This window comes from Sylvia atricapilla, chromosome W (genome assembly GCF_009819655.1).
Source record: "Sylvia atricapilla isolate bSylAtr1 chromosome W, bSylAtr1.pri, whole genome shotgun sequence".
NCBI classification, from domain to species: domain Eukaryota; kingdom Metazoa; phylum Chordata; class Aves; order Passeriformes; family Sylviidae; genus Sylvia; species Sylvia atricapilla.
The window spans coordinates 6,011,714-6,035,963 of NC_089173.1; the positions used below are offsets into that span (position 1 = coordinate 6,011,714).

Here is a 24,250-nt window from a genome sequence, read left to right on the forward strand (position 1 = left end):
ACAAAACTCCTACAGGTCATCAACTCTGGGACTTCTTGCACCCTCACAGGGATCTGGGATCAATTTGGGATGCAGCAGGACATTCCTCCTGCTCCATCCCTGTCTCCTGCAGTGACCCACACAGGGATCTGCTGCAGGTTCCTGTCAAGAGCCAGCCTGGAAACAGAGGGACCATCCCAGCCCCTCTGGGAGCAGGGAGTGGGTTCACACCCAACTCATGACCTTGTGCTAAAACACCCTCTCTTCCCTACCTGCCCACACCCAGGACAAATTACAGCCCCTGGTGACCAGCCCAGAGGCACCACCTCGCAGTGTCCATGCTGGGAACAGTTCTGGTGGGTGGGTGGAGAATTGGGAGTTACCTAGGAAATGACCTGGGGATCAGATCCTAGGGAATCTGATGTTTGTTTAGGGCTGAATCCCTGGATATGCTGAGCTCAGGTTAAAAAACCACCCCAAGTGAGCCAAATGAGGCTGCACCAGCCTGGCCGAGTCCAGCTGGGCTCCTTGAAATTTCTGGATCTAGGGGCATCCATGGATTGAAACTATTCACAAAAATGCTCCTCCCTAGCTGGGCTTTATTAGTGCCTCTCTGTGTGGGAGACTTTCCCTCCAAGCCAGATTTCTTCAGCCTGTTTGCCCAGTCCTCCTGCCATCCAGTCAATGTTTTGTAGCTGGGAAGCATGGAAGGATGCCTTTGGGATTCCCTGCATTCAACTGTTGCCACGTGGGATCCCTCTTCCTCACAGCCTATGTGCTGCTGGAGTCACATCTCCCCAACTCCTCACTGAGACCAGTCCCACCAGCCAGGGAGGACAACAAAAGGTTACACTAAATAATCAGGACACTTGGCAAAGTGGGATGTGGGAATGCTGAGGACATCCCTCCTTCTCCATGCCTCCTCCCTCTCCTCCTCCTCACATAAAGGAGCAGGAAAGGCCAGGCTGGAGGAGCAGGCTGGGATGCAGTAAGACCAACTCCAAGTGGTACCACAGTGCAGTGTCACAGCATCCCACTCCTGTCCCCAAACGCCATCAGCGAGGCAGTGCTGCACTGAGGACACTGTGCCCCACCAGGGTGGTTCTACCCCAAGCCGGTCGCTTTTCCCTGGGACAGGAGTGGGCCAGGCTGTGCTGGGAGGTGCTGCCCCTCCGCCTGCTCCCTCGGGATTCACAGACCCAGGAAAAAAAGAACGAGGGCTGGGCCGACCGTCAAACCTCGGCACGGCGCAGGTGGGGGAGGCGCGGGCACCCAAGGCACTCGCAGCAGCGGCCGGGGGACACTCAGCAGTCCCATGGGAACATCCTTCAATTCCAAGGGACCCCTCCCCTCGGTCCCCCCGCCCCCGTGCCGTTCCTGCCCGCCCGGCGCCTGCAGGGCCGGGAATGCTGCCCCTGCCCGAACCCTTCTGGCGCCGGGTCCCACAGCCCTGTGCGCGTTAGAGACTCTTCACCACGGGGATGCCTCGCGAGCAGCTCTTGGGGGATGTGCGGGGGTGCGTGTGCGCCACCCCCAATCCCGTGCCTCCCATTGGAGGAATAGCATGTGCCCCCCTTATGGAAAAAGATCTGGCGTTCTCCTTGAAGGTCGGCTCTGCCCTCTGCGTCACTCATCCCGTGCCACGCTCTCCTCCAGGGCAGGCGGGGCCTCCAGGCCGAGCCCCCCGGCGCCGCCATGCACGCTCGAGAAGGACACCATGGTGTGGAGGAGCATCAGGACCAGCACGCACAGTCTGATCCTGCTGCTGCCGAGGCGAGACCCCGAGGAGACCGGCAGCAACAACGGGGAGTGGGGCTGGTGGTACTGGTGGTGGTGGTAGAGGTGGTAGTGGTTCTGCCTCTGGTGATGGAGGTGGGGGTCGTGGCGGTGGAAATGGAGCGACTCTGACGCCGTGGATTTGGGGGATGTGTCCTCATTGCTGTCTGGGGGGTGCTCGCAGGAGTCCCATTGCACCTCGCAGCACTTGGCCTCCTCGTCAGGCAGCTGGTTCTCCAGCAGCCCTGCGGGAAGGAATGAAGCAGGAGGAGGGGTCAGCGGGACACTGAGGATGAGACTGCGGAGGAAGTGAGCCCTGGTGCTTACCAGCTGTGGGATGGGCACACCTGAGAACCAGGACACCCAGACACCCTCTGGGACTGGCCCCAGTGCATCTGTGAGCCTGCACACACCAGCAAGGAGAGCTCAGGGCTCCCCAAATCCTGCTCACAGCAGTTCAATATCTCCACCCTGCTTTAATCCATCACCTGCAGCTCCTTCCATGCTTTAGCTTTCAGTCAGTGGTAGGACTTTCACCTTCTGGGCTGAGATGTTGCTGTGTCTCCATTAACTCCTTATCCCATACCCTTGGGATGGCCACGTTTTGGCATCAGGCAATGTTTCCACACTGCCCCTCCTCCCACTCCACCCCGACAAGCCTTCCAAACCTGGGAAGTGGCTTGGAAATTCCCCAGGGCTCACCATCACCCCCCCCCCCCCCCCCCCCCCCCCCCCCCCCGTACTCAGTGTGAGCCCGGCCCTCCTTACCCGTACAGATGAAGCCAGGCAAACCTCCATAGATCAGCTCGTCATTGTCCGGTAACACAAAGGGGCACCTGGTCTGCACCTCCAGGCAGTATTGCTTGCATGGGATCCGCTGCCGGCACTGCTGCTGGGTCACGTTGAAGTACTCGGAGCACAGCCATGCCTTGTAGACAGCCTGAGGGGAAATCATGGAGAGGGACACGTCACTTCCCAAGCACTGGGATAGCTGGAGCATTGCAGTGTGGAAAGGGATGGGAGAGCTCCCAGCTCTTGTGGGAAATGTGTGTTGGGTTCATTTGTTAAACAGCGGTGGATTCAAACAACCCACTGGAGTGTAACAATGGTGGAACTTGTCTATCCAGCTAAATCCACCACAAGAATAAAGCTAATTACCACATGGAATTATGTCCCCTACAGACAGGCATTGTGACAGATTCTGCCAACATCAGTGACCCAAGAGCTCAGTCCATCACACAGAAATTCAAACCCTGCTTATCACCTGTCCCAGAGCATCCTCCTCATCCCCAAGAAATCACACTGCTCTTCTGGGAAGGGGAGGGATTCTTGCCTCCTCTAAAGTGCCTTGGCCCCCATCAGCTCTGGACATGGGACAGCAAAACACATCATGGGCTGGTCTTTACGGGAAATTTCCTGCTGGAAAAGCTGCTGGTCAGAAGCAGCTGGGATGCAGAACATAGCCACTGCACTTCAGGCTTGTCCCTCTGCCACCAAATAACACTTTCCTCACCTTCCCCACCAGGTCCTGGGAGAGATTCCCAAATCCCTGATATCTGGAACTTCTGCTGTGCCATTTCTTTTGGCTCAAGGGGGAAACTTGTTCATTTCTCATGGATGTTCTGGCACTGGGATGTACTAGTGATATAGGTGTCTCCATGTGCTCTGTTAACCTTTCTGATACTTCAAGCTGTGCTTGGCAACATTTCCAGAAGGAAGAGCACCCTGGGGGTTCAGCTGTGACTGCAAGGCTGTGTCACATTCCCTGCCTCTCCAGCCTGTCCAGTCCTGGGTTTCCCTCTTCCCTTCCAGCCTCCGTGAGCTTGTGCCCATGGCAGACAGCCAGGCATAGCCCAGATGACCTCAGTTACAACCATATTCCCAAATTTCCCTTATCTCCCCAGCATCAGGCATGGGGGAAGTTGTTTGTCTCCACTGGCTGTAGCAGAGAGGGAGGGAGAGCTCCCATTTCTCCTGGTATGCATCATTCCTCAGGCTGCAAGAAACCCGTGGCACTTCCAGCTCATCCATGAACTCATGTGGGCACGAGTGACAGCACCATGGTCATTCCATGACCACAACCAACTTCCTTTGAAACCAGCTAGAAAGGGCTCCCTGTGATTCAAAGGGAATGAGTTTCCCTCCTCGGCATGCTTAGAGAAATGTGGGAGTGGGCGGAGCCCCAGCTGCTTTGCCCTGGAGAGAGCCAAGCTGAGGAGTTAAGAAAGAATTTCGCAACTTCACCCAGAGCCCCTAAGACAAAAGACAAACTTTCTAGTCACAGCGACCTGTCCGGAGACCCACAAGCCCCCTCGGGATCTTATGTAGATCTGTTACAATTGATTGGTTTTGTACTCTTTTCCTCCCACCCTGGTGTCCCATAAAAACCCCTGGGTTTCCTCTGGTTGGCAGAGGTCCCTCGTCCCTGGACCCCTTTCGCTGGTACCTTTGCAATAAAGTTACCACCTGCGGAAATTCCACACGAGGCCTCTCTCTCTCTCATCACGACCGGCTAAAAGAGGGGCAAACTTGCAAGGGCAGGAGCTGAAATCACGGAGCTGAAATCACTGCTCTGCCCTCCTGCTGAGAAGCCCCTCTGCCAGCTGAGGAGCGCCCTGACCCCCCAAGGAGCTGTTTCTAGCGAAACATCTTTTGGGGTGGTTGTGGCTCTCTGGGTCCCAAGCGGCAGACCCCTCTACCAGCTGGAATAGAGAAACCCCATGCTCCTCCTTCCAGCTGCATTTTCACTTTCTGGAGGCTTTAAACCCATCACTTCTTTGCTTCCCCATGTTTTCCATAGATCCTTATTATCATTTGTTTAGACCATGGTGGTGTCTCAGGATTAAAGCTGGTTGGGAATTTCTTGGCAAGATATTTTAGTTTACTTTTTTTTTTCCCCTGGAAAATGCCAAATCATGAAACCCAGAATTTTCACAGAATTCTGTTAGCTTTGGTGAAACTTTCATCCCAAAAAGTTTAATGGGCACCAGGACACAATTTATGGAGCAGTCCCCAGTACCATGGTGTCCTGGGTTGTAGTTTAGGATGTATTCTATCACCATCTTCAGTTAATGGCCCATCAATGCCTTTTGCATGACTCAGAGATAACTCCCTCTGGGAGTTATCTCTCTCTTTAATGGGCCATTAAGGCCCTCTTCCATGACTCATCATCCCATTGTGAGATGCTCCGCCCATGGGGAAGAGCCAAGCATTCTCACCTGGATATAAGCTGGGATTTGGGACAGTAGAAGCAGCCCTCACCCACTGGATTTCCAGAGGACCGGAGCTACCAGACCTTTGTACAAGATTTCTGTTTCAGGAAGACCACCTCGTCTGGACTGTTTCCATCACCCTGATCAGGTTGTATTCTGACTCTGTCACTGGTTTTTATTTTTGTATTTATTTCATTTTATTTTATTCTATTTTATTTTCCTTTTCTTCTCATTAAATTTTATTCCTGACTTAGAGCCTCTTACTTGGTTTGTTTTCAAAACCACAACACATGGCCAGGGCTTTCCCCTGGGATGTGGGAATGCAGGTGCTTGTTCTCCTTGTCCTGTTGGATGTTAATTACTGGGACATAGTGGAACGACTCCAGAGGAGGGAATGAGTGCAGAGTGTGAGGACACGAGCAGGAGAGTTACGAGGTCTGGATCTGCATCCCTGAACATGTAATCTCTGGAAGTGTCCAGGGCCAGGCTGGATGGGGCTTGGAGCACCCTGGGATAGTGGAAGGTGTCCCAGCCTGTGGCAGGAGGTGGGACGGGATGGATTTAAGGTCCCTTCCAACCCAAACCATTCCACAACTCCACGATCTGCCCTAGTTGATTCCCTAGAGCCAAGGAGGAAGAAGCCATGCTCTGGAGGGGCTACAACCCCCATTGCAACACTTGCCCTCCCTGATGGTCTCTGCTCCCTTGGGGACAGTGTCGGGAGCAAGGAGACATGGAGACAGCAAGGAGGACACAGCAGGACCCCTCAGTGGGTGGCACATGGCCCTCTGCAAGCACCATGAGTTTTTCTCCATTGAGAAAGCAGGACCTGTCACTGCTGCTATGGAATCTCAACAGGATGTAAAGGAGGATTAGAGAGCTCAGGGGACAGTGACACCTTACACTGATGGGACACAGCTCCAGGGGATGTAAAATGGGCTCCAAAGCACCCACTGACTGCCCAGGATTTATTCAGACAGACCATATCCTTATTCCAATCTGAGGGCTCAACAAGTCCCTGCCTGGACATGATGCTGTTGTTTCCACATGCTCCAGACACACTCCAGTGTAATCTGGAGCAAAACAGAGAGAGGCCTTATTGATTACCTTAATTATTTGGGCTGCCTTTAGAGCAACAAGGAGAGGGTGTCCTGAAAACACCCCGACCCTCAGAGCATCTGGCAGCAAGGGGCTTGATGAGCTTCTCCTTCCCCTGGTGACCATCCAGGATTTTGGACAGCTGGTGTGGATGACCTGCTTGAATTTGAACTGGCTGAAGTTAGGTGGGTGAATTCTCCCCAAAGCCATGAAGTTTTCAGGATTAAAATCCGGATGGATTAACTAAACCACAACCAGCCTGTAGTTTAAAGGGAAATTATGAACACACAAGGAGCTGGATGGACATCACTGGTGTGCTCAGACCCATCTGGGATGGACACCCTGAATCCATCCCTCAAGCTCAGCCTTTTTTCCAGCCCTCATCTGCCTTAGGATAAACATCTCCCTCAGTGGGACTTCCTCATGTTTCCCAAGGAGGTTGTTTTACAGCACTTATCTTGCTGCCTACAAGTTTTCCTTCATACTTGACCTACATTTTTCCATCCAAAAGTTCACTCCCTTCAATCACTCCCTCCACCATTCCCCCTCCCTGCTCCATGTTTACACATCTCTAATATTTGCAGATGTCTCATGCTCCTGCTCTAGTCACAACTCAGGCGAGCTCGCCTGATTTACTCACTCCCATTTCCTGCCAGTCTTCTTCCCAGCTCTGACTCTCCCATGCTGCTTCCCAGATCCCTGTCACATCCCAGCTCCCACCTGGGCTCACATGCAGCCCAGCATGGAGGGTACACTGAGTGCTCTGGCAGAGGATTGTGGGTGTCACCTGAGCTGTCCCAGCTCCAGATTTGGGTGGCAAAGGCAGCCGGAACAGGAGATTTCCCAGAGCTTCGTAGGAGGCTGCTAGGGTTCATCCTGCTCTCATGTGGAAACAGAGCTGGCACAAGCAGGCTCTGCATGGATCCACACATATTCCCCCTAAAATTTTGTGATGATTCCCATCAGGGAAGTCTGGCAGAGGGTTGGGGTCACATACAGGGACATTCCATGAATTTAATGAAAATATGGAAGGAGAGACTGCAAGGAGCTGGTGATACCACTAAGGAGGTGGAGCATTCATCTAGAACCTGAACCAGGATTGCCTGGCTGCCTTCCATTCTTCCTTCCTGTCTCACTTTGGGAAGACAGGTATCTGCCAGGGAAAGCTGGAGTTTCCCTTGGAATGGAGTGTAAAGCACCTCCCTTTTTTCCAATTATAAATTTACAGTCAGAGGCTTTTAGGCAAAGATTTGGGGATAGGAATAGCAGTTCTTTACTAGTATGTATAACAAAGCAAACAAAAACAACAACTACAGCATTACTAACAAAAACAGTACCAAGAACCTTGAGGGCTTTGCTTCACAAAAAACCCAGGACAGTTTAGTCTTGGTGCCCCTGCGGGATCCCCAGAGCACCAAGCTGGAAGCAGTGGAAAAGTCCCAGGCTGGTGGCTGTGATGGCAGGATGTCCCGGCAGGGCAGGGGAATGCAGGGTCACACCGTAGCAAGAGCAGCAGTGCCGAAGAAGCTGTGACAGTGGGGCAGGGCTGGCCCAGCTCCAGCAGGGTGGCAGAGGAGCTCAGAATTCCAGGGTGAGCAGATGATGGTAGATTTCCTAGGACTGGACCCTTTTGGCCACAGTGAACTCCTCTAGCAGTGAGCAGCAACCCAGCCGTTCTCTCTCCCCGAATGCCGAAAAACAGAGAGCCAAACTGCCTCAAGCTCTGTCCTTTACTTGTCCCAAAACTCGAGTTCTCTCCCTATGAGCTTTGGCCACCCCTTTGTTTTGGTCAAGTACTCTTAAGTATCCAACACTTAGTTTCCTTGGTAACTTATGGGGAAAAAATTCTATAGAATAAAAAAGGAATAAACCTAACCCCCAACACTTCCCTTTCTAGAGCACCTGCCTTCACTGAGGAAAGCACTGACTCCAGCCAGCCCTTGCCATTCCCTTGTGGCAGATCCTCCAGGTGCTGCAGCAGGAATCCCTGCAGCTCTGCAGGATGGAAACTGCCTGTGTGTACTCCAAAGCAGAGATATCTAAGACCTCCTGGTCAAACAGGGTTCTCCCACTCCACTGGGATCAGGCTGAGATACAGGTGGATCTCCAGGAGATCCCAGAGCCCTCCTGTCACTCACCCACAGAGATCCATGTCACAGACAAGGAGCAAATTCCCTGGGATGCTCAAGGTTTTGGTATCTCCAACCTTACCCCACACAACCTCCTTAGTTCTGCTGTAAAAAAGGATGTGAGAATTTAGGACAGGAAGAAAATTATTCCTTGCTTTAGTCAACTGGGAAAGCTCCCTGGTTTCTGTAAGAAATAAAATACAAGTTCCTGAGTTCATTTGAGTATTGTTATTATAAAGTATCTTCTCTCAGTTAAATACTGGTTATCTCGTTATCTCTTACCTATTAAAAGGTCTTGTTAAATATTGTTTACCCCATACCTATTGTTATTGTAATGCTTTCCCTGTAAAATGCCACTTACCTCAGAACCCCTTTCTTTAGAACTGTATTCTTCCCCGTTGAGCATCTGCCCCTGCCCTGCTGCCCCCCGCATAGCAACCAATGATACCACCTGGCATGCAAATAAAGAAGACTCCCAAGGGCCTTAGCCCCCAGAAGAAGTGAAATAGATATAAAACCCCTAAAAACAATGAGCCAACACAAAACCAAGGACTAAGAATAACCCCTTTGAGTCAGCAAAACCATAGAGAACCTCACACCAATCAGAGCTGGGTTCCACTTTGTTACCATAACTTAAACAGCACTCAACCAGACAGACACTACTGGACTATGAGCCCAACAGTGTCTTCCCAGGGTTTACCCAGGGACTTTTACGAGGAAGGATGACCCAGTTCTGCCCTGCAGCAAAGCTGAACACCTTCTCCCCTGCGTCATTCATCAGGAGCAGCAGCAGCAGCGGCAGTGTGCGCAACCCTACGTGCCCCCACCTAGAGCTGAACTTAATAAAGGCATTAAAAGGAGCTGGTCTTCTTTCCCATTCTTTTCAGTTTCCATACTGCCCTCTCTGGATTCTTCAGGAAGCAGGTTGTGTTGCAAGCAGTGTTCCTGTCATTCTGGTTTGGCTTTTGGGCAGATCTCCAGCCTGGCCAAGTAAATATAAGTGACCTCAACTCCAAAATAGCTCCAGTTAGGTGCCCTCTTCCTGCATTTTTAGCTCTGGAGGACTGGCTGCATGACTCCAAGAAAGCACACGGAATTTGGCTACCTAGCAAAGGAGTCAACTTCAGGCACCCAGTTTATGTGGAAGGAGGAGGACAGGCTATCTGTCCACATCAGAATTTTGCAGGTGGGATGAAAAACCTCACCATAAAAGACATTAAAAAAAATCCAAAATTAATTGGATTTCCAATAGTGAATTCAGCTCCCTGTCTGCTCACACTTCCAGTGGGATCTGGAAACAGCAGTCAGAAGGATGGTGCTTTCACAGGGAATTCTGTGCCAAATGGGAGTTCTTCCCTGCCTGCACTATTCCCTCTGTCTCCTGTCAGTACCAGGACAGCATTCCCCACTAAACAGCTTTTCCAAAGTCTTTCTGTGTCATTAGGATTTCTGCACAAATTTGGCCACTTCAAGGCCAGTCCAGTTGCTGCCAGTATGTTGGAAACAGTGCCCCTGCCTGTGGAACCATCCCAGCTACATTTTGGGAGAACCGAGGAGCAGGAATGAAGCAGCATTCTCAGGATGCATCACCACTGCAGAGGATGCAGTGCTTGGGATAGTTTGGATGCCCACTGGGAATGCCAGCTGTAATTAACACAACAAACTGTTGTTTTCCCATTTGAACAGGAATCAATGCTCAGGAAGTTTCCCCAAGGAAAATCCTGCTAATGGCACAAATGTAACAAACCCTTTTCCTTAATTAGAGGGAGGGGTTGGGGCAGCATCCCCAGCCCAAAATCCACTTCTCTGGAAGGGGGAGATGCAGACTGGAAGGCAGAGAGGGAAATAGGGAGTTTTTCCCTACAAAATAACCCCAGAAGGAGACCTGGGAGTGTGCTTGGACCAGTGAGGATCATTCTGGAAGTTGGGCTCTACCATCATGACTCTCCTCCTTTCCTTCTTCTCACTGGGTGCACCCAGCTCCCAGCAGGGATGGGAAGAAAAATCCCTGCCAGACCCCCAGCCTGGAGCAGCCCTCTCCCCTCCCAGAGCAGTTCCTGGGACTCACATTTCCATCCTGGCCTGAGAGGAGCATCTGGAGTGGCTGTGCCTCATTAATCTTGGACACAGGGAAATAAGCACTGCTAATGAGCCGTTCAGGCAGCTCTCCAAGCTCTGGCATATCAGGATGCAGCACGGGAAGCAGGACAGGCTGGGGGGAGAGATGAGCCCCCTTGGATGGCAGAGGATTAAGGGAATGCTGAAGTCCAGGGCCAGGCAGGAGGAGTCAAACACATCTGCAATGTCCAATTACCACTGTATTCAATTAACTCAACAGTAACAATGTGGAGCTTTAAACCAGCTTTTTTTTAGGCTTTTTAAAAAATTCTCCTTGCTATATGGGCTGTTCCAACATCATCTCTGAACAGCTGATTTTTGGTTTCTTTGATAGTTCTGGAGTTGTTATCCCTGCCTTGACATATTCACATGCTCTGGGTTAGGAGAGAGGGGAAAAAACACCAACCCAACCCTAAACCAAAACAACTGGGCAGGATTATGTGATTTGTATTGTTTTTCCTTCATTTTTAATATAAAGTTGCCTTTTGCTTGGCGATGACAGCACTGGAGCCACAGCTCCTCTGTTTCCCAACCAGGGGAGCCTCTGCCCATTGTACCCAGCTCCAGAGGGCATGGAATGGTGGCTGTGGTGGGCACTGGGATGGGGGCTGCCAGCAGGAATGCCTGGGACATGGATGGGGGAATGGGGGAATGGGGATGGATGCACGCAGGCTGCAGGGAACGGCGCTGGTGGGAATCCCAACCAGAGTGGGTGTTCCTCAAACACCACTGGAAACTCCACACAGAGCTGCTAGGCTGGCTGGCACATGCCCATTCCAGGCTCTCCATTACCCTGCAGCACACCCCTCTCCAGGGTTGGTTTCCCAGAAGTTCTCCCCCAGCCATCCCATCCATGACAGCAGTTTGCATTCTGCTTGTTGTGTGTTGTTCCAGGCACAGGGGGGCTGGATCTGGCACTGACCAGACATCCTCAGGGAAGGTCCTGGGCATTGGAACATCCCCTGTGCTTCCAAACTGTGGCTTCCCACCCACATCCCACAGGACCAGACCATATCCCTTGACCTGAGTGATGAAGTCACTCCCAAATTATCTGGAAGAAACATGTCAGAGCTACTCACTCACCACTCAATCACCTCATGAAGCAGCTGATAGTTTTAAAGTTTAAAAGTTTTAGTTTTCATTTTAAAAATAAAGCATTTAAACTTAAATTCCCAGTTCTTGGATTAAAGAGATTGTCTGAACCCTCCTTCTTTTGGAGGGAAAAGCCCCAAATTTCCCCCTCCAAGCCACACAAACGGAGTCTGAAACACACAATGCCCCAGGTGCTCATTGGTCAAAACTAAGAGAAAATAGCTTTAAAGTGTGATCCCCCACACATCCAACACATTCAAGGCCCAGGTAACAACTGCCACACTATGTCACAATGTCAGGCTGCTCAACACATGCTTTGGGAAGGACTGGAGTGGGAAAGGATGGGAGAACCAGCACCCCAACCTGTCTCTGCAACCACACACAACCCCAGCATCCACAGGTGATGGTCCATGGGGCTGGCAGTGCCAGCTCCCAGCCCCAGGCAGTGCCAGCTCCCAACCCATGGAATGCTCTCGGGACAGACACCACAGTCACAGCCTCCTGGCTTTGCTCATCTGCTCATGGCACTAAGGGCTGCTGTGTGCAGAGCCCAGGGAAAAGCCTGGTCTCATCCCAGCAGATGCCACACTCCCCTTGGAACAAACCCAGGAGGAAGAGCTTGTGCTCGTGGTTGTACTGAAGCAGGAAGCATTCCCTGGAAGAGCAGAGCTTGTGGACTTGCTTTGGACACCTCAGGCAGCTCCTGTGCTGAGGAGACAGCACGTGGCATTCCAACATGGCCACATGCCTGTGCCTATTGATTAATCACAGTAATTAATAGCACAGCTGGATGAACAGGAAGGCAGTGACCACTGCCAGGCCCTCCTACTTCCCACAGCCAGTGCCTGTCTCCACGCATGTCACAGGTTGCTCCATGTCCCTGCCCAGCAGTGTCTGCAGCCCTTTTCCTCCCACCACAGCTCCCACTTTTCCCAGTGCAGGCTGGGATCTGGCTGGAGGTTACCCCCTGTCCAGCCACCTAGCCCTGCCTGACCACGCCTACATCCCCCAGCCCATTGCAGGAAGCTCTTGATCCCAGATCACTGCTACAAAACATCCCAATTCCCACAGGATATTTCCATTTCATTAGCAAACTCCACCTCGGGGTAGATGCATCCTCTCTCCAAGGGGCTGAGCACGGGGTGAGAGTGCTCTGCTCACAGATGCAAGCTCTTATCCCAGCATTCCTGAGGCCAGTCTCCTGTTCAGTCCCCACTTCCCACATCCTGAGTGTGTCCCCTCTACTCACCCTGGGAATTTCCTGGCAGTGTCTGGGACAGGGTGGCCCAGCCATGGTGGGCTGCCCATGGGCACTGCTGCCAGACCCCAGGCACAGCCAGTCCCTGTCCCAAGATCCCAGCCCAGGAGCACGGTGAGGCCAGAGGGACCAGAATTTCCAGGCTGCAGTTAATCCAGGCTGTTGCTCTGTGTTCCCCTTTCAAAAAGGGTCTTGGCTGGGCTTTAGAGAAGAGCGGCTTGTCAGGAAGGAGTGTGGAGGTTTGTGTGGGAAGGGGGTGGGCACCAGGAGACAGGGACAAATAGCTGGTGGCCAGGGAGACAGCAGCTCTCATTGGCATCTGGAGGGCTCTGTCCTTGTGACACGACATGGCCATGCCCCAAGGTGGAAGAGGGGAGACCAGGCCTCCAGTTCCAGAGCCTCACCACACTCAGGAAAGTTCTTCCCAATATCCCATCTCACCCTGCCCTCTGGCAGTGGGAAGCCATTCCCTGTGTCCTATCCCTCCAGGCCCTTGTCTCAAGTCCCTCTCAAGCTCTCCTGGAGCCCCTTTAGGCACTGGAAGGGGCTCTGAGATCTCCCTGGAGCCTTCTCTTCTCCAGATGAACACCCCCAGCTCTCCCAGCCTGGCTCCAGAGGGGTTCTAGCCCTCAGAGCAGCTCCATGGCCTCCTCAGGACTCACTCCAGCAGCTCCATCCTGTACAATCCCTCACCTGCCAGCCCCCAGTGGGTCAGATACCAGCCCATCCTACCAGCCCAATGACTTAAAAAGTAATTAAAGACCTCTGCAAACTTGAAGCTGAACACAATGGAGTTGGGGACATAGGGAAAGTGAGGTCCCTGCAATCCATTAGGATGGCTTGAGGAATTCACTCCCATGAGATCCTGCTGCAGCCAGGGGCTTAGCAGGATTCAAAAGTGAATTAAACATTTATACAGCTAATGAGAACATCCTGTTACATTAGATAGGACTTTAAAAAATAAAGGCAAGACACTTCAGTGCCATGTACCATAAAATGCCCACCAGTGATGGGGGCGAGGGAGAAGTTTCTCCACTCATCCCCCTTCCAAGGAAGTGGTGAGGTTGGAAAATTGTTCTCAGGATGATGTGTCCAGCCCAGCAAGGGCTTGTCACAATAGGGCTGTCTTGCATCCACTGCCTACAGAAGGGCCCAATCCTGTACTTTGCCAGGAGCCCCTTGAACAGCATCCTGTGAGGTCCAACTTGGCTCGAGTGGGAATGGGACAGGGTACAGGGTAGCAGGAGGAACCTGGTCCCTCATGTCATCCATGTGCACCCCAGAGATGGGCAAGCAGCAGGATCTGGCCCATCCCTGCTCCTTCATGGAGCAAACAGCAGGGAGACAGGAGCATCCTGGTTCCTGGGCACTTTCCATGGTCACAGGGAAGTGCAGTTTTCCATGCTCATGTCAGACTCAAGAGCTGCAACCTCTGGTTTTCTCTCCCTGGCTGAACACCATTTGCAGAAATCTCCTGCTCCTTTCCAGGGGAGGAAAGCCCCAGGATAACTCTCAGTCTCCGTGGTGAGCAGCAAGCAGGCGCTCCCAGCTGGCATCACTCCTCAGTCAGCGAATCCCAAGGGATACGCTACTGCGGGGAAGCCCCATTCCTGCTGCTCTCCCCTGAAGCAAGCCCAGGGCAGGCTGGGGCTCTCCCTGTCCCTGTCCCTCTCCCTCATTATGCTCCACAGAGTGTAAGTGCTTCCCCTGCATTCCCGTGAGCAAGGAGTGTCTGGAGAACGGTCCCAGGACCACGCTCTGAGCCAGGCTGCCACCCCAGAGCTCCTGATGCTTCCTGACAGTCTCATTTGAATGGGAGAGCAAGGAATGATGACAAACAAGAAACACAGCATGGCAGGAAAACACTGCTCCCTGCACATACAGGCAGAGACCACTGTGGAGTCCCTCTCTCCACATCCAGCTCCATGGAAAATGACATGGAAGACAACCAGCTCCAAGGAATATGACACTGAAGACCAAGAGCAGGTCAGGGAGATGCCCAGGTCTGAAGGGGGTTGAACTCATTACATTAAAGACAGAAACACAGCTCCTGCTTTGCCAGCACTGGTCAGTCCTTCCCAACCTGTGGCTGTTCAGAAAATTCCAAGAAAATTCCACTTGCCTCCTCTCCATCTGTAACCACCAGCAGTGGGGAATGCTTGGGACTGGTGCCTGTGGGCACAGGGTGTTCCAGGCACCCTGATCCCTGCTGGCACACCCCTCACCAGGAAAACTCTTGGAGTCCAGGGCATTCCTCTGGATGCCCTGGAAGGTCACAGACCTCGGTAGAGAGGATTGGGACCCAAACAAGAAGGTTTGAATCCTGGCCAGGGGGTGTGGAGCCAGTCCAGGAGGGTTGCCTGGCACAGAGCCCAGGCAGACATAGGCTTTGATTTCAATCCGTAGAAAAAAAGCTTCTAACACTGAGAGAATAACAAGTCACAAAGGTGTGAAAACAGTAGTGTAGTGTGTCACAGGGTGGAAAATCTGTAGTTTTGGGGTTCTTAGTATGGAGGTGAATGGGGGACAAGATGGAGGAATTAGGGTGGTGCCCTTGGCTTCTTCTTCCTTGGCCTCCATCTTCTGATGTGATGGTGGCACAAAGTAGTTTAAGGGGATTGGGTCAAAGTAGAGATGACCCTGTTAGTATAGGTGATAGGTATTGGCACATAACTGTAAATAATATACACGTAATTATCTGTATAAAGAGGCTGCGACCTCCCATCAAGAGGGGTGTCGTCCTGTGTCCGAGCAGCAGAACACCTTGGCCGGGCACAGAGAACATTGTAAGATAAGAAATAATAAACAACATGAGAAACCTTGAAAAACAAGACCTTGAAGACTCTGTTTCATTCTCGCATCTGGCTCAGGGCCTTCAGAGGCAAAACACTCTCGAACCACCACCTGAATCTCAGGTGAGCAAAAAGAACCAAACCAGAGAGAAAACTCCCATCCCAGCCACTTCCACGCCCCCTCTCCAGCTCTACCTTCGCTCTCCTTTCCATCTGCAGCCTCCACCCACCAGCAGCACTGCAGAGCTGCCATGCAGGGATAAGATTCCAGCCAAGATGCCAAACACATGTATCTGTTACTCCCAAGATGATGAGCAGGGCAGGTGGTATTTCCTTCTTCAGCTAGGACCAGGAACATCAGGATGCTGGCACAGGCAGGGCTCTGGAAAACCAAATCCTAGCCAGGTGAGGCCATTTCATGCTGCTTTTTTAACAGTGGCCATGTTGGCAGTCTCTTGGAGAGCCAATGCTGCCAGCACTGCTCTTCCTGTGACACCCCAGGAGCATGGCTGGGAAAGAGGCCCCAGGGAAAAGCCAGGAGTGAGGCTGAAGCAGGTGAGCCATTCTAGGCAGGCAGCTGCTGGCTCTGCCCACAGGAATGAGGCTGGAGCAGCATGGACAGATGGCTACTTCTTGCCCAGGCAGCCTCCGTGTCTCATTCACAGATTTGCTGTCCCTGAGTCATTGCCCTTCAAAGGACAGCAGAGCTGAGCTCCTGCATGGAGCCAGGCATGAGTCGCATCCTAATGGCATCCCGGTGACAGCGGGAATAGCCCCCAGCAGCCAAGTACATCCTGCCTCTGCCACCTGCCTGCCTCCCACCCTGGAGGGCAGCTCTGGAGCCCCAAGCAGAGGAAAAGCCTGTGTGGCATCCCTTGGGACAGGCCTGGGGCTGTGGGATTTTTGACAAACCCTCTCTGTGTGATCCTTGGCACTGCCCAGCACCGGGGTCAGGCCAGGCCATGTGTGATCCCTGCTGGGCACAAACAGCTCCTTTCCTGATCAAAAAGAATCCTGTCCTCAGGCAGGGACCAGGTGAGGCCCATTGTGAGGGCAGGTCCAGCTGGGTTCAAGCAGACACTCTGTGCATCCTCTCCCACCTCCCGGTGCTGGTGTGGGAAGTGCTGCCTCCTCTCCCTGGGATGCACGTGGGGCTGGAAGTCAGCGTGGCACCAGCAGATCCCTTTGTCCATGGAGAGCATGGATCACTACCTGGTAGGAAAAGCAGTGTGGCAAGACAGCCCTGATCTGGACGACCACAGGCAGCCTGTGACAATGGATGTGCACAGCAAGAGGTCATGTTGTTTTCCCATATCTCACATTTTGCCGATATCACCGCACGTGCTGCTGAGCTCCTGACTCCCAGAGCCTTCCCGCACCACACAGAACAGGTGGATACTTTCCATCTCCAGCTGCTGAGGTTGCATCTCTGAGGAGTTTGTCCTACCCAGGGATGTGTCCCAGGGATGGGCACACATGGAGAAGAACCTGGGCTTGCATCTGGCACTGATGGCAGCAGGCACAGCTGGGAGCACATGGAGCAGGAACTGGCGCTGGAGCCTGTGGCACTTGGAGCTATTGGTGACAGTTTGATGGAGACAGATGTCACCCTCCCTCACTGTCCCTGCACCATTTGCCGACCTGCCTGTTGCTCCATGGAGACCTGCTGCTGCCTTGGGAAACTTGTGGGTTGTCCTCACAGCACCACTGACAGACACAGGTGAGGACAGGCAGACAACAAGGACTGACAGACAATCAGCACAAAGGAGGCAGCCAAAGGAGGCAGCCAAAGACCACCCAATCCTTCCATAAATCGCTCCCATTCACACCTTGACCCCACCGCACCTGTGTAGGCTCGGCCTCCAGCCCACCACACACTCCCAGGCAGCTTGAGATGTCAACTCCAAGCAAAGCTCAGGACTGTCCAAGCACCATTTGAGCATCCCCACTCCTGCCTGGCTTGCAGCCTTGCCAAGTTCCAGTTACCACTGGCACATTCCTGACACCTCTACATCTTTTATTCCACAGGGAAAACTCCTTCCATCGGTTCATTTTTTATTTCTCCTGTTTTCCAAGCCTTGATTTCAGTTTTCAAGCATTGAGGATGTACCAGACACAAGGCACTGGAATTGGGCTGTGCCAGAGGCTGCAGCCACAGCACCTGCAAACCAAACCCACCATGGTCCTTTGGCCCAAATTCTTTATACAACTGAATCACATCTTTGTGCAGGGCTGCAAAAAATTCCCTTTGCTCCCATGGAAGGGGGGGGGAACATGGAGACACACACTTGGCTAAGCCCATGCATGTGCTCCTGCTCAAGCTGCTAAATGACTGCGCTGATCTGCTGGAATTACTTTGGAATTCACTCTGGAACCTATTTTCACCTAATGAAATGTCTCACTGGCCAGGCTGGTTCTGGAGAAGATCTGGAGCTGACACAGGTGTGTGGGAGCAGCCTCTCCCCTCCCAGGTGCTGCTGCTCCTGGTGCATCAAATGCTCCACAGGAGACGAGGTCCAGGGTGTAACTTTGCAGTCACCTATACATAGTCTCTCTGAAAGCCTCACTGCTAATGTAACTCCCTTAAAAAAGCACAAGGTTTTGGTGAAGCCACTTTTGCTGTGGTTCTCAAGGGACCTTCCCCCCGTGTAAGAAGCCATCCAGGCTTGTAGCAGGAGTGCAGCAGGTTGAGCAGGATTTTGGATAAGCCCAGTCCAAAAAAACCTCAACTTGAGCTACTTTTGTGAAGGTAAAATGCTGCCTTGGTTTCCCCAAAGAGGTGTTCCTGGCACTGGGATAACCCCAAGACATGGTGTTCCCAAAGCTCTTGGCACCAGCGGGCTTGGGTTTCCAGAGGATGTTCCACAGGGAGGGATGCTCTTTAGGGATGCCAATTGCTGATGCTATTCCTGGTTAAACAAGAGCCAGGAAACAGGACCCCCCAGAGGGTGCTGAACCTGGGCACTGGGGATTTGCTCCCTGCTCCATGTGGGCTGTGCCAGGGGTGATGCCAGAGCAGGAACAGCCTCCATTTCTCACCACATCACTGCACACCCACAGCACAGAAACACGAGCAAAGCCTCGGGAGTGAAATCCTGCCCTGTCAGGGGTACTGGGAAAACCAGAGGTGCAGAACCAGATGCCACAGCCACGGGCCCGTGTGCAGAGAAACCTGATAATCTAATCACATCTGAGATGCTACAGGTCCTGTCCAGCCCAGCCTGCCCAGCTCTGCTGCCAGCCCTCTCCTGCCTGTCAGCCCTTCTCTCACCACAGCCTTTTTTCTTGCAGCCTAATGACTCTAATTCTGCAGGCTTTGTCCCATAGATCTTGATTTGCCCCAGGACTGGTGAGAGGGGGAACTTTTGGGAGCTGTTGGAGAGGGAGCCAGCATGCAGAGCTCAGCCTTGGCACGAGCAAAGCTCTCATCTGGTGTCTGAGCCGGAGCCACACTGCTCTTTTCCTGTCTGGAAAGATGGGGAAAAGGCACAAATGAGCCCCAAGCATCCCTCACGGCATTGCTTTGGAGGGACAGCAATTTCCTCCTGCACCAAGTCCTGCAAAGCCTGGGCTGACAGTTTGAGTTCTGCTGCTGCCCCACATTTCCTGATGGATATTCAAGTCCAATATCCACATCCCCAGGCCGTGACCTCCTCAAGCCCCTTTGGAGGATGCTCCAAAGTGTCCCCACAACTGCTCAGTGCACAAAGTTCATTGTGTCTTGCAGTGACAAAGGGTACAAGTCACATAGCAACAGGCGAGATGGAGGTGGCCAGCAGCTGCTCCTGACTCAATTAATGACTTTTCCCTCTTATGTTCAGAAAAACACAGGTGTTTTCCACCTTTTATCCACATCATCCCTACCTAGCACCATGACCCAGCAGCTGGCAGGCAGATCCTCGCAGCACGAGGTGAAATGTATTTGAGAAGATGCATGAACCTATAGACCCACTTCCCTCTTTTCCTCCTGTCCGCAGGATGCCAGTGCCCCTGTTCATGAGCATCCCTGTGAGAGCCAGACCCCCAAAGTTTTACCAAATGGGAAATGCAAAAAATAAACCCAAGAAGTACATCTACATAGTTTACTGTCTCTCAGCCACAGGGATTTCTGGGGTTAGTTGTAAGAGTAACAAATAAAACATTTCCAGGGAGTGATTTGGAAATTGACAGTGCTGCACAGGAATAACAACATATGCAGAAGGTGGGATCTGCCCAGGAATGACCCCCAGGCAAAAAAATAAAAAGGGACAGTATTACAGCACTGAGTAATCTCAGCAGCTGAATTACACACAGACCACACCATTTAATGGGATTCCTATCTCCCAGGGAGACTTTGGTCCAGTCTTCCCCAATCTCCAAGCACAGATGGATCCCAGGTTGGGATGCCTAGGATGCTGTTTCCCCTCCCAGAAGCACCTGCCTTTTCTCCCCAAACCTGAGGGCAGCTCTCAAGATGATTTATTAACAGGGAATTATGTGTCTCCTGAAACCAATCCACAACACTCACATGCTTCTATACTTTTAGCTTGGGGTCAAACCTGCTGCCATAGGAAGGAACTGGGAGCTCCAGTTGGGGTTTGGTGTTGCTGTTGTTTGATATCAGGTAGAATAAAGAGCCAAAATCACCGGAGTGGTCTGGCTGCCACAGAGCTCCCTGTGAGCCATCTATTGAGCCACACTTCTTAGGCACCAAATTCCAAAGGTATCTGTGGCCCTGCAGAGGGAGGTTGTTTGCAGGTGAGCTGGAGCTGCTGTGCTTCCTCATCTTCAAATTTCCAGCTGCTGTTATGGAATGGCAGGGATGCAAATGGGAAGCAGCATTAACCCTCCATGCACTGCCCTGCTCCCATGGTCCTGTGTCCCAGAATTATTTAAATCCTGTTTCTCCAGCTTCAGAGTTCCTGCAGCCAGGATCCTGCTGTGAAGGCTCTGCAGGAGCTCTCACACTGGCCGAGCTGCACATTCCACTCTGTTTTCCTCCACTCCTCTCCTGTTTTCCTGTTATTTGCTCTCAGATGTTATCACCATCAAGCAATAGCTCTGCCATCCCTCACAAACAGGTATTATCCAGCATCTGGATGGGAATTACAAATACAAAGTGCTTCAAAAATCCCACCAGCCACATTTTTCCAAGGCAATGAGTAACTGCAGTCCCTGCTCAAGTCCAGAGGAATCGAAATCAGGCCAAAACTCGCTTGTCACCACAATGCTGGAGAGGTCTGGCATTAGCCTCAATTCACAGATGGGGAACAGCCACTGAGAGGGAAAATCTGAGCCTCATGGATGCGAAAGGCTGGAGTAAGACATAAAAATGGAGTGAATGGCCTTAAACAAAGCAGCCTGATTTTCAGGAGCAACCAAAAGGATGGGAGCTGTGAGGGCTCCAGTGAGAGCGTGTAGACTCAGGCACTCCCATGGGAATTTCCCAGTGGGTGGCCCAGGGGAGTGTTAACAGGTTGTCCCTGCTGCTCCTGCCTCCTGTTGCTTCCCAAGTGCTGCCTGTGGAATGCAAGGCTGGAGCTCACAGATGCTCTAAGGATGCACAGACACAACATGGAACCAGTTCAAAGTCCCACCACTACCTCCAGCTCTGCATCTCCCCAGCACATTTCCTGGTCTCCCATCATGGATGTTAAACCCAGGGACACTTAATGGAGACTCATTGAAGCATGGCTCTGTTTCTACATACTTTGGAGTCCCAACATAATGATTATTTTCTCACCTCTTTTGCTTCTCTCTCTGTGTCTCCTAGCAGAGATGGAAGCTAAGCCTGAAGTTGGAATGTTTATGCTCCACCAGACATGGCACAGGGAGATCCTGATCTTGCTGGGCCCCTGGCAGCAGGAGCAGCACAATGGACAGCACCAAACTCCCTGTGGAAGTGGAGCAGCAGGACCAAACTACTCAGAGCAAGCTGAATACTACATTCCTTGGAAACCATAGGGGGAATTTGGGAAGCAGACTGTAATTACCTGCCTTGGCCTGGGCCTAGAATGCAAGCACAGGCTCCTGCTCAAACCCAGCTCCTCACAAAAGCAACCCTTGGAGTAGTGGCCAGGATCTCACCAATGTGCCCTTGGTGAAAGACACCACCTCGGTGCCCCAGTGCTGCTCTTGGTGCTGCTCCTGCACTTTCCCAGGGCATAAACATCACTTCAAGAGGTACCGTGAAACCAAGTGTCCCTCAAAACTCCTGTCCCAGAAGAGGAGCAGCCAACCCCATTGTACTGCCAGGGAGGAAGCTCTGCCACCATCCCTGTGGGGACAATGCTGTCACACACCCCAAGACACAGCTCCGAGAATGGGAAGCAGGTTTAATTATGGAGACCATTGCACTTCCCAGAAGCGACGTCTGGAGGGAGCGTGCACAGGTGAGCCAGGCAGCTTGGAGCAGGTGGAAGCTGGAGGCACCACAGGCTTGTAAGAATGGAGCATCCAGCAGAACCACACTGGGATCCGATAGAGATCCGACCACAACTCTCATCTGGGTGAGGAGATGGCTCCATACTGAGCCTCGATCCCATTGATGCTGGGAGACACAACCAATTCATCAGCTTCCAGAACAGGGACTGTGACCTGGGGCTAGGGACAGTCAGTGACACTGGGGGGAACACCAAGGTGGGAGGCACATCCCAGCACCCTTGGGCCAGCTCCCTGGGCAGAAAGGGTGTGAGAGCTGGAAAAAAGCTGCTGTGTACAGGGAAGGGGCGCTGACACCATGGTTCATCTCAGGTCACCGCTGGTCCAATTGACAGCCAGGCAGAACCCTGGGCTGTCCCAGAAGCAGCAGCAGGTCTGAGGCAAAGATGAGGGGCCCCACACCTGCCCCAGCTGAGCCCCCATGTGCACAGGGGTGGTAGGGATTTAGGTGTCAGGAGTGAGGTGCTTGGATTGAGGTGGCATGTCGGGATTGGGGTGTCAGGAGAGGGGTGTTGGGGGTGAGGTGTCAGGATTGGGGTGCTGGGAGTAGGGTGTTATGAGTTGGGTGCTCAGACTGAGGTGTTGGGAGCAGGATGTCGGGAGCTGCCTGTGTGTGCACAGGTGTAAAGGTATGTGCGAGTGCTCATTCAGGCCAAGTCCTGCTTTGCTTTCTCTGTCCCACCACCCTGTCCCAGCCTTCCCAAAGGCTCCAGATCTGTAGGTAGATGTGAGAGCAGGGGGACCACAGTTCCCCCACACCAGCAAGCCCCCTGTGGCCCAGCTCACTCGGGACGCCCCTTCGTACCTTGCAGTCCGTCAGGCAGGATCTGACCGAGTACTCTTCCGATTGCAAGTACTTCTCCAGCAAGAGGTCGAACTCCTCGTATTTTTCCTGAGCGTGTTGGTCCAGCCGCTGGTACGCCTGGACGCAGCTGCTACAGGCCTCCCCGCCCAGAGCCCCGGCCGCCGCCACCACCAGGTCCACCATCAGGTTGTCCAGGCTGCAGTCCAGGCCGTCGGGGCCGGCCATCTCCCGCAGCAGGTCCCAGATCGTGTAAGTATCACAAAAGGAGAGGTTGAAGTTCCTGAAGTAAGCCTGCAGGAAGGTCCTTTTGGAGGAGGGCGAGGCGAAGAAGGGCGCGGCGGCGGCGGGGGGCGAGCGCAGGGGCGCGCCGGGGGCCCGCGGGCGCTGCGGGGCGAGCAGCCGGGCGCACGCCGAGTCCAGGTCCCCGCGGGCGGCGGGGCACGGCCCGCCGGGGCCGCGGCTCAGGTTGCCCAGCAGGGCCTCGCAGCTGCCGCCGCCGCCGCCGCCCGCCGGCTCGGCCGCCAGCAGCGCCCGCGGCCCGCGGCCCCGCGGCCGCTCCCGCGCCCGCAGCTTGGCCCCGGCGCAGAGCCACAGATGGTCGGAGAGGAGCACGGTGAAGAAGAGGAGCGAGGCGAGCGACAGGCGCCATTTCTGCGCCCGCTCGGGGTCGGCCACCGGCTTGTCGCTGCGGCGCGGCGCGCAGCACACGGCCCCGCCGGCGGCGCCCCCGCGGGGGGACATCCAGGCGCCGCGGATCATGCCGGGGGCGCGCGGGCGGCGGGCGGGCAGCGCCGCGCTGCCGCCGCTGTCACCTGCCCCGCGCCGTCGCCATGCCCGCGCCGCCCCCGCCGCGCGCCGCCGCCGCCGCCCGCCCCGGCCCCGGGCATGCCCCGACCGCCCTCACTTGGCTTTCCGCTTGCCCCGGCGCGGTGCCGGGGCCGCGCCGCGCCCGCCGCCGCCGCCCGGCCTCATCGCCCTCAGTCTGTCGCCATCTTCGGCCGCGCCGCCAACACCTTGAGGAGCCGCGAGCGCTGCGCCTGCGCGCTGCCTCCGCTCCGCCGGCACCGGCCGGCCCGGCCGCCGCTGCCGGGGTGCTGAAGGACAGTTCCGCTCCGCCGGGCCGGACCGGGCCAGGCCAGGCCGGGGCACCCTCGCACCCGCACACCCGCCGCAGCCCCGGCGGCAGCTCCGCGCTCAGCCTCGTCCTCGTCCTCACCCCCACCCTGAGCGTCACCTGCACCCTCATCTACACCTCATCCGCACCCTCAGCCTGACCCTCTTCCTCATCCCTTCCCTCATCCTCACCGCCACTTCACCCCCACGGTCATCTTCACTCTCATCCTCACCTCACCTTTGCCATCATCTTCACACTTATACTCATCCTCATCCTAACCCTCATCTTCACTTGAATCCTCATTCTCACCTTACCTCCATGCTCACCCTCACGGACTGGTCCCATCCTCATCCCTGGTGTCAACAGGACCCAGTAGAGAGGAAACATGGGGGCTCCAGCAGCAGCCACACATACGGTGCTGTCCCCTGAGAGCAGAGCCTGGTGTCCCCTCACTGCC

General features: G+C 53.8%; 1 protein-coding gene across 1 annotated transcript; it reads right to left on the minus strand.

Moving 5' to 3' along the window:
• Positions 1-1,434: 1,434 nt before the first annotated feature.
• LOC136373276 (NALCN channel auxiliary factor 2-like) lies at positions 1,435-23,438 on the minus strand. Its single transcript, XM_066338179.1, has 3 exons — positions 22,680-23,438; positions 2,524-2,695; positions 1,435-2,000 (listed from the first exon to the last, which is right to left on the minus strand). Exons 1-3 carry the CDS (start codon positions 23,436-23,438, stop codon positions 1,606-1,608), a joined length of 1,326 nt encoding a protein of 441 aa, XP_066194276.1. The 3' UTR covers positions 1,435-1,605.
• Between the last annotated feature and the right edge of the window lie 812 nt (positions 23,439-24,250).

Coding starts and splice junctions, on each gene's coding strand:
- LOC136373276 (XM_066338179.1), bottom strand. CDS start 23,438: ATGATCCGCGGCGCCTGGATGTCCCCCCGCGGGGGCGCCGCCGGCGGG. Junction 2,696..22,679: donor CCTGCCTGACGGACTGCAAG/GTACGAAGGGGC, acceptor ATTTCCCCTCAG/GCTGTCTACAAGGCATGGCT. Junction 2,001..2,523: donor GCCTGGCTTCATCTGTACGG/GTAAGGAGGGCC, acceptor TCCTTCCCGCAG/GGCTGCTGGAGAACCAGCTG.